Below are 10257 nucleotides of genomic sequence, written 5' to 3' on the forward strand. Positions count from 1 at the left end.
TTCTTCTTCTTCTTCTTCTTCTTCTTCTTCTTCTTCTTCTTCTTCTTCTTCTTCTTCTTCTTCTTCTTCTTCTTCTTCTTCTTCTTCCTTCTTCTTCTCTCTCCCTTCTCTCCCCTTCCTCTCTCTCTTTCAGTCTCTTTCTCTCTCTCCCTCCCTCCCCATCTCTCTCTTACCCAATCAATTACCTCAACTACCATGCTGTCTTATCTTTTATTTTTCATGGTCAGTATCTCTTTCCACACCATTCTCATATTTCACCATTTGTTATCTATCTGTCCTCATCTTTACTTCTCTACATCTTTGCTTTCTCGAAATGAGGGTCAAACTCCTGAGTGCAATAACTGAACTTTATCCTGCTGCCCTACTGTTCCCAACTCTCACTGAAATGAAGTGAGGGAAGAGGCCATTGCATGGGGTCACTGAAGTCACTGATGCAATTTAAGATGAAACTCAAGTCACTGATGAAACTCAAGATGAAATTCAAGACCAAAGAAATTTTTGCTTGGGAATTACTTCATCTAAATGATAAAAACCCCTGCACATTGGAGTTTTCTATAGGTGCATTTAGGATATATTCTCACTGCTCATGTCTCCCCAATGTTTTCATGAAGATGGAGTAGGACAGTTGGGTTAAAGTAAGTGGGCTATAACTAAAGTGCCCAGGAAACCATGGCAAACAATCCTTTATCTTGTAGAGAGCATGGGAAATGCCCACCAGTATCTTGAATAGGGGAAATGGGTCAACTTACCCATAGAGAAGGGCATAAAAGCTACATTTTTCCTCAGTGCCCCATTTGCATCCAGAAAGTGATCCGGGTTAAAAGTATCTGGTTTTTCAAAATGACGTGGGTCATGAAGAGCAGTTGACAGGATTGGGTATATTTCTGTGTTCTGAGGAAACATTACAAGATCAAAAGGGATTGCCATTGCTGACCTCCAATGGAAAGACATAAATAAATAACAAAAGAAATTAAAACAGACATAAGGTTTCCATGCTGAGAAAAACCAAGTGGTCTAGATGTGGGTTAAGAAACCAAAGAGGCTCACAGAAAGATGGGGAATCCCAGTTTGTCTCACCTTGGGCAGGATGAACCCTCGGAAGACAGTATCTTTTGTGACCACGTGGGGCACACCAATGGGAACAAGGTCTGCAAATCTCTGCATCTCACAGATGACTGCTTCAGTGTAAGGCATTTTAGTTCGGTCCTCCAAGGCTGGCTGGCGGTGTGAACCAATCACCTGTTCAATTTCCTTTTGGACTCTCTCTACACACAAAAGGGGACAGTGAAGCCCACCTTACAAAGGCATCTCAGCAATGACATTTTTGTCTTTGGAACAGTGAGGTAGAAAAACCCTGTAGAAAGGTTATATCATTCATACATTCAAAGCAATCATCTGTGAGTGAGATAAAGAGGGAGAAATTAACAAGAATTCACACCCTTTAAAATCTAATGAATTTTACAAATAATCTCGCCACATACACAGCTATAGATACACACACACACGCATCACTATTTTGCATGAGATTTTATGTGAAGAACTCCAATACTCTTCCTTTAAAATGAATAAGAGGGGCTGAGGAGATGGCTCAGTAGAATAAGTGCTTGCCTGGCAAGCGCAAGGGCCTGAGTTCAATCTCTGGTTCCGAAAAAAAAAATAAATTAACTAATGTTTCTTATGCATGTGAATGTGTCATTGCTAGGTTCTAAACCATATAAAAGCAGAAGAAATCAATAAACTAATGCATGCACTATTGGACAATAAAATGAATCCATCCATCCATCCATCAATCAATAGCAAAATGCATAAATGAAACAATTGATGATGAGTTAATCTATTAATAAATGGTTCATAGACAAATAAATCAATAAAATCAACTAATATTTAATCATATAACTTCTAGATATATGAATTAATATATAACGAATGAGTGAACATATGAGTAAATAAAGAAATAAATGGAAAGCTTTAAAGAAAAGAAAATCTATTGTGAATAAATAATATATGAACTAAAAAAATGAAGGAATAATGGATGAATGAAGCATCAATTGAAAGACAGATAATTAAGGAATGAAATCTAGTTCAAAGTTAGAGTGATGGGTAGATGCACGATTAATTCAATGAGCCAATGTACCAGTGACAACTAACAGTATGAAACAGTTGGCTTGAGTCATTTAATCAAAATAAATGAATAAAATTATGTATTCTTTGATGAATCACAGAGAAAAAGTAAGTATGCAAGTGAATTGATAGACAGATAGATGAATGGATGAATGAATGATTCAATTTTTAAGTTTGCTACGAGAAAACAGTGCACTCTTGGACCAATAGATTTTTCATTTCACTGTATATCCCTGGGACTGGCTTAGCTGGGAGCTTGTAAAAGATAGAGGGATGGGTAGATGCATGAATAATTCAATGAGCCAATGTATCAGTGACAACTAACAGTGTCAAAAGATCAGCTTGAGTCAGTTAATCCAAATAGATTAATAATAAGATATGTTCTTTGATGAACCATAGATAAAAAGTAAGTATACAAGTGAATAAATAAGTAGGTGGATGGAGGGATTGATGGTTCAATTTTTAAGTTTGATAGCAGAAAACAGTGGAGTCTCAGGCCAATAGATTTTTCATTCCCCTGTACATTTTGTGGAATGGCTTATCTGGGAGCTTGTGAAAAGGCTATAGAAATCTTGGCATAAGCTCTCCGTGTAACCTGCCATCCATAGGGTCCCGTAACCCCACCTCTGCAGCCCAGAGGGCATCACAAGACCTATGTAACTGGCTGTCCTTTGCACACCTGTGATATGGGGGTACTTGAGCAAAAACAGGAAGCCATAGCGGAGAGTTGTGCTGGTGGTTTCTGTGCCAGCAAAGAAGAGTGAGAGCAAGGTCATGATGAGGTTCTTGTGGTGGAACTCAGTGTTCTGGTCCGTCTTGTCCTGGGTTCAGAGCAATCAAACAGGAGAGGGTCAGGAAGGACCAAAATCTTGGGCAACATAATTTGTCTGTCCCTCTGGGCAAAGTCTGTTTTTGGGACTCAGCAAATCTGACCTGCTTTGCATCTCTCCATCTTTGGCATCCAGTTCTCTCTCTCTCCCTCCCTCCCTCTCTCCTATTATTTTTTTCATCACACTGTTCCCATCTGTCTTCATGACTTTGGCTTGTTTGTCACTGGGTCTCCCTATTCTTTTTTTTTTTTCCCTCTGTGGCTTTTTCATTGTACTTCATTTTTTTTTGTCTTTTGCCCTGATTTTCTTCTTATTATTTCTTGATTCTTTTCTCTTTCCCTCTCACTTCATTTTCTCCTTCCTGTCTCTTGCTTTCACTTCAGCTTCTTTTTGCTTCTGCTTCTCCTGCCTTCCCTTTTCCTATTATCTCCTTCCCATCCTCTGTTAGTCTTTCCCCTCTTTTCCTGTTCAGGCTCATTTGTTTCCTTCAATCCACCCCCAGTCCTCCCCTCCTATCCCTTTCCCTTTGCCTGATCTCACTTTGTCCATGCGGAGCAGGAAGCTGTCAATGAAATCTCTAGGGGAGCTGGGGTCGAGGGTTTCACGGTGTTTCTCCACACTGTGTCCAATAAAGGTGTTGATTTCCTGCAAGTTTTTGTAGATTTCCCTGTGTGAACCAGGAAAGTGTTTCAGGATGTTGGAGAAGAGTTCAAATACCTTCAAGAAAGAAAGAGCAGTGAGGTCCACATAAGACTCAGCTAGCATATCAGAAGGAAGGAGCTGTCCTGGACCTCAAACCTCCATGGGGAATCTCTGTCCCTCCTGTCTTTACCCTGAATCTGCCTCTCTCTTTTACTTTCATAACCATACATACCTGTATGTACAAACACACACACACACACACACACACACACACCCCTACACACCACTTTTGTGTCCCAGAATCCATCTCTATTCTTTATTTTCTCTTTTTCAGTCTTCTCTCCTTTCTTCTCTTTTATATTTCCCAAGTATTCCTTTTCTTTGTCTCTTTCACTTTAATTCTCCATCCTCCTGATGCCATTTTGTTTTCTCAGCCCCTTGGTCCCTGCTTATCCTCCCTCCCTTCAGGTCTCAATATCCCCATCCCTTTGACTTCTCCTTGAACTAAGTGCATTTCTTGGATCCAAAAGCATGCCATTGTTACCCTTGGCTTGAGTGACCCCCCCTCATGCACATCCTCTGACATTCCCCCTGACCTGGCTGGAAAAGGAGCTGATGAGTGAAAAGGACTTATAGAACAGGTCCAGCATCCGAAGGAACTGGGGATCTTTGTAGTCAAAACGATTTCCAAAGACAATGGAACATATGATGTTGGCAGTAGCAGAATGAAAGAGGAATATGGGGTCCACCAGGCCTCCTGTGGGGGAATGACATCAGTTCATGATACACAGATTCAGGAGTCTGAGAAGCATTTGGCTGCTGCCATGTCTCTGTGTGACTGTTATGGCTGAGCAATAATACATAAGAAGAGCAATAAACTCTGATACTCATCAGCAAGTACTATGTGCCAGGCTGTATTGTAAGAAATTCCTGAGTTTTTTAATTTTATTCCTTTGGAACATTGTAAGGAAGATGCGGTTCTATTACTAAGCCCCATTTTATAGATAGATCAATGACTGATGCTTAAATGATTTGACCTAGGTAACCCCCAGCTGTGTATTTCTGGAATCAGGAATCAGACCAGGCATTGCAGAGATATACCCAGGGAAAGCGTTCCCTGTCCTGGATCCCATCCCTTGTAAGCTAAGAAAGTTTAGCCCTAGGGCAGAGGTGGTGCAGGAAAGCCAATCAGTGCATTGTGCAAGTTAAAAGCCATGCTCATTTCCTCACTTGATTGTCACTTCCCCCTCATCTCTTTTTTCACCTACACAACTTGAGTGAGGAGAATCATAGCTCTGAGCCCAAGGACATCAGGTAGGTATACTCTTCTCTCTGTCTCTGTCTCTATCTTTGTCTCTGTCTCCATCTACCTCTGTCTCTCAGCTTCTCTGTCCTTGTCTCTGTCTCTCTGTCTCTGTCTCTCTCTATCTCTGTGTCTTTGTCTCTGTCTGTCTCTGTCTCTCTTTCTGTGTCTCTATCTCTGTCTCTCTGTCTCTGTCTCTGTCTCTGTCTCTCTTTCTGTGTCTCTATCTCTGTCTCTCTCTGTCTCTGTCTCTCTGTCTGTCTCTCTGTCTGTCTCTCTCTCTCTCTCTCTCTCTCTCTCTCTCTCCTATGTTCATTCCTCTATAGACCTTTCACTGAGATTTGGCCATTTATTTCTAATCTTCTGTCTTGCTTTTGCTCTGCCTTTATTATTTTTCCTCTGACTCTTTTCTTCTTTTGTCACTTTCCTTTCCTTTTGCTCCCTCCATGGATGCTTCTTACTTGTTTCCATTTGTTTTTCTTCTTAGTTTTTATGTCCCAGCTGCTTCTCAACAGAATCAGCACCTCTACACTTGCTAAAGACCTGGGATGAATAAAGAAAAGATAACCACAGAGGTGCAAACACAGAGTCTGATCACCTCTATCTCTCTGCTACTGAGATCTAGAAGTACTTAAAATGCTCCTCAACAGCAGAACACCCATGAGTCTCTTTGCTCAATGCCTGCTCATCTGTGTTCCATCAATGGATGGAAAATATAGTCCACTATGTTCACATCGGCTGTCATTCCTATTCTTTTACATGCTTTCTTTTACATGAACTGGACTTGTATAAAAGCTTTTGATGAATACAATGAACTCATGTATTTATTTTCCTGGACAGAAATTAATAGCATGTAGTCACTTAGCCTATTTTTCAAAGTTATTCTTGTACACTAAACCTCACAGTTCCTTCCCTGGCTGTGCTTCTCTGTTGCTTATCTTTGTTCATGTCTCTTCCATCTCTTTCTGTTCCTATTACTGTCTGTCTGTATTCTACACTTCTCTGCCCATATGTATCTCTCTGTGTTTCTATTGTTGTGCACCCTGCCCCTCCCTCTGTATCCTTGTCTTCTTTTCCTACCCACCTCAACTCTCAAGACTCACCCTGGGATTTCCGCAGCTCCTCCACCATACACTGAGCCTCCTCCTGAATCCGCTCCTCCACGCTCCGCTTTCCCATCCCAAAGTCCCTCAGGGTGGCCAAAGAGAATCTCCGAAGGGCCTTCCAGCGTTCCCCATTGGCAAAGACCACCCCTAGTGGTTGTAGGAGAGGTATGGGTTACAGGGAAAATTCAAAGAAAAGGGATTCCTTCTCTCTTCTCTTCTCTCTTATCATACTCCACTTGCCCCAGTCCCATCCACCACATGCCCATCCCCATGTCTTTAAGGTCCTCACCATATCCCTGGAATACAGGCTCCACAACAGCAATTGTCCCTCGGCCTGAGAAAGCCTCAGCTTGGTCCACCAGGGCCTCCCGTATGGCCTCTGGGCCACACAGCATGACTATAGGCCTTGATCCCAGGTACACGGTGAACACATCTCCATACTTCTTTTGGAACTGACAAATATATCAACACCAAGGTGGTTATTAGTCAATGTATGCACCAGTTGTTAAACCACTGAAATACTTAAATGCACATTAGTATTTAGATGCTGCCTGTAGCATTCTCAGTATCTGCCAAGGGGTCTTGGTCCCTTACCAGGTCCCAATGTGTAAAGGACTAAGCTGTGACCCATCCAGGCTCTTTTTCCAGTGGTTTAGGCCCTAAGCAGTATGGATGTTTGTATATTCCTAATCCCATCTTCCCAAATCCTTGACCTGAGACTAATCTCCCTGGTATGTCAACTTAAAGAATCCTTGTGCCTAAGGGGAGAATAACTCTACTCACCCTCCTTGTATAGGATAATAGAACAAAAACCTCCTTGCACTGATTATGAAATTTGAGAAATCCTATTAGTGCAGTTCTGGGTGAATCTGGTAGACAGGAGATTAACCTTTTGTTGTCTATGTGGAGTGGATCTCAGGACTCAATTGGACACTAAAATCTTTAATAATGTTTGCATATAACCTATGTTTATCCTCCTGTATACATCAAATAAGCCCTAGATATGTGTGTGTGTGTGTGTGTGTGTGTGTGTGTGTGTGTGTGTGCAGGGTCTCACTACACAGCTCGGACTCATAGAGATCCTCTTGATTTCTGCCTCCCTAGTGCCAGGTTACAGGCATGTGCCACCATGTCTGAAATCCATTGCCGGATCAGCACACCCTGGGGCAGGGCCAGTGTGGCATGCAGTGCTAGGGATTGAACCCTGGCCCTGTGATTACATAAGCAAGCACTTAGTCTACTAAGCTACATCCCCAGCCTTTCTAGATTGTTTTTACTAATACAATGGAAATGCTATGTAGAAAGTGGTGCTGTATTATTTAGAGATTAGTGGCAAACAATAACTTGTACATGTTCAATACAAGCACAAGTTTTTCACTCCAAAGCTGACTGTATCTGGGGATGTAGAATCCACAGGAATAGAGGGACAGTGGTAGTTATTGAAGGTAAACATAGTCATATTCAACATCTTCTCTACCATATACTTCCTCAACAAAAAAGTGTACTTGTTCACCAAAAAAGTCAACCAAAATATACATATAAGCCTTTTTAGCAAAGTGATCATCAATATATGGAAAAAATAGTGAGACTCAAACAGTGGAATGTTGTCAACAATAAAATAGAGCCCATGAGAGCTATAACTGATAATCCAGATGAAGTTCACTAATACAATGTTAAGTGGAAACCACTAAACACAAAAGCAAGTTTAATTTTCATCTTCTTCTTTACATAAAATTCAAATAAAGATAAAACTGAGCCACAGGAAGGGTACTAAGAACCAGAAAATGTAGGATGGCAGAGAATAGAAGGGGATACATAAAGAATTAAACTATATTATACGTATGTACCAACCTCCATGATGAACATAATAACTGTGTACTGCAAACATGTAGCAATATAAATGACATGTTTTAAATTTCAACCCATGCTGTTGGAATAGCACCATGCTGTCACTTCATCTGTATTGCAATGACATTAGTGTGTCCACTGAACTGACCTGCGGGCCAATATCCAACTTCAGAAAACTTTGGCTTAAAAATCAGTGAAATTTACTATTACAGTGTCTTCAATTGTTCTCTGTGAAGCCTTCTCACTAGTTTCCTTGCTTCAGTTCCTATTCATAGAGCATAGGAGACTCCATTTTCTTTCTGTAACTCCATTTTATAACATCACTTAAAATCACTTAAACTCATTTAATCCTCAGATTCACTCCTGCACCTCCTACTATGTAGCTGACCGTAAAGTGAGAAAAAAATCAAGGCCATAAAATTATGAACAGAGGGCCAGAACAAATTGGGAAACAGGGTAAATATTAAGCACCAATGTCTACATGACTCACAGGTGGTCAACAGTGTTTTGGAAATGTAATCCTTGTGACAGTTACATGGCATTCTTTTAAAATTCCTGAGAATGAAATAATGAGGTTACCATGGAAACAAGAAAAAGTATATAACCTTGTCTTAAAATAAAAATGAGAATCAGCATTTGGTTTTCCTGACTCAGTGTGTGGTGTTGGTCAGCAGCTTTCCATAAATCTTATTTATTCTTATACATTCAGTCTCTTATGAGTGCATCTCTCTTGCTCAATTCTGCTACAGCACTACACCACTTAAAATGCTTTTACCACCCTCCAAGTCACAACAATTCTATGAAAATGTAAATTACTCAATATCTCAATACCTCTTCAAGACCTCCAGTGTGTCCATGAAATGGAGAAAAAGATCATACTCTGCACCATGGACCATATAGCCCCATGTGACCTGCCCCTCAACTTCTTGGGTTTTTCCCCTTCCTGCACACTTGACTCACTCTGATTCATCACCATGTTTCTCCCTAGACACTTTCCTGTACTTTAACAACACCTGTTCTTTCCAATGTAGAAACATGCATTTTTCAGAGTCTCTTTTCAGTAGACAAGCAAGACAAAGTCTTTGCTGATCCCTCAGCCTAAAATTGTTCTACTTTCTAAATCATCATTATTCTTTATATTATTAATAGCATTTGTCTATGTATCATCACTGTTTCTCTTTATTTCTTGTTTATCTGTGTCTCCTAGTGGACTGGCTATAAGCCTAGACACTGTATATGCCTTATCCAAAACACCACATTATCAGTTCTTAGAATCTTCCCCAGGACATAGAAAGTGTCCCGGAAATTATTATTGAATGAATGAATGAATGAATGAATTAGTGATCAAAATAGCACTTCCATGAAATGTCTCACTTAATCCTCAGAGCAACCCCAAGAGTCACATATTCTTATTGTCACCATGCTGCAGAGAAGAAACTATAAACCTCCAATTCCAAAAGGACTTGGGATTATTGGAGAAGAGAAAAAGAGCAATGTCACTCTCCCCAGAGCTTCCCATCAAGACACTAACGTGTTGGTCTCCCTGCAATTATGCAATCTAATCAAAAGCAGATTGTGGATTTCTAGTAGCTCCTAGTTAGACCTTTGAAAGAGCTCAAGGGGCCCTGTGTAGACTCAGAATTTCATGACTTTTAATTAAATTCTCAGAAATTATAGTGATTCCCAGACTATCAAGCAGTGTTATTGTAGGATTGTGGAGATGAAAGAGACCTGAAGACCTCCAGCTGCTCAACCCAGCTTCCTCTCCTGTCAGTGGGCCTGTGAGTTGGTAACTTGTGGTGCTGTGCCTCACCATCAACCATAGTCCATTTCATGCTGCCATAAGAAAATGCCTAAGAGTAGATAATTTATAAAGAACATGAACCTTCAGTATTGTTCTTAAAGGCTAGAGGTCCAAGGTCAAATAGGCCTGGATTTTTTCAAGGGTCATTTTTGCTGTGATGTCCTAGGCAGAAGGTAAAGAATGGGAAGCATGCACACAATATATGGGACCGAACTGCCCTCTACTGCAAATCCACTTGAGTGAGAATCACATTAATCAGCTCTCAAAAACTAATCACTATTCAAACATCCCACCTTTCAACACTGTTGCACTGGGAGTAAGTTTCCAAAAAAAGAATTTTAAGGGACACATCCAGGCCATCGTTTTCCACTCCTGACTCCCAAATTTCTTTGGGAGTCTTTCTCATGAGTGAAATACATTCACTCCATCACAATATGACCAAAAGTCTTTACACATTCCAGCATCAACACAAAAGTCAGGGGTCTCATTAATGAAACCACGATGTGATTTCTCTGGAGGCAAGTTTTCCTCCAGCTGTGAACTTAATACAATGTTGAGACAGGCATAGGAGTGACATTACCATTTCCTTTTCTTTCTTTCTTT

At 40.6% G+C, this 10257-nt stretch overlaps 1 protein-coding gene across 1 annotated transcript in view; it reads right to left on the bottom strand.

Moving 5' to 3' along the window:
• Positions 1 to 10257, bottom strand: part of LOC101568688 (cytochrome P450 2B4-like) — a 26775-nt gene that overhangs the window by 7237 nt on the left and 9281 nt on the right. The window contains exons 2-8 of the mRNA XM_004648611.1: positions 6292 to 6454; positions 6000 to 6149; positions 4190 to 4350; positions 3492 to 3668; positions 2801 to 2942; positions 1078 to 1265; positions 750 to 891 (exon numbers count right to left, since the gene is read on the bottom strand). Of these exons, the coding sequence (XP_004648668.1) occupies positions 750 to 891; positions 1078 to 1265; positions 2801 to 2942; positions 3492 to 3668; positions 4190 to 4350; positions 6000 to 6149; positions 6292 to 6454 (1123 nt within the window). The remainder of the gene's footprint in view (positions 1 to 749; positions 892 to 1077; positions 1266 to 2800; positions 2943 to 3491; positions 3669 to 4189; positions 4351 to 5999; positions 6150 to 6291; positions 6455 to 10257) is intronic.

Source organism: Octodon degus, unplaced genomic scaffold (genome assembly GCF_000260255.1).
Source record: "Octodon degus isolate 3935 unplaced genomic scaffold, OctDeg1.0 scaffold00476, whole genome shotgun sequence".
NCBI classification, from domain to species: Eukaryota; Metazoa; Chordata; class Mammalia; order Rodentia; family Octodontidae; genus Octodon; species Octodon degus.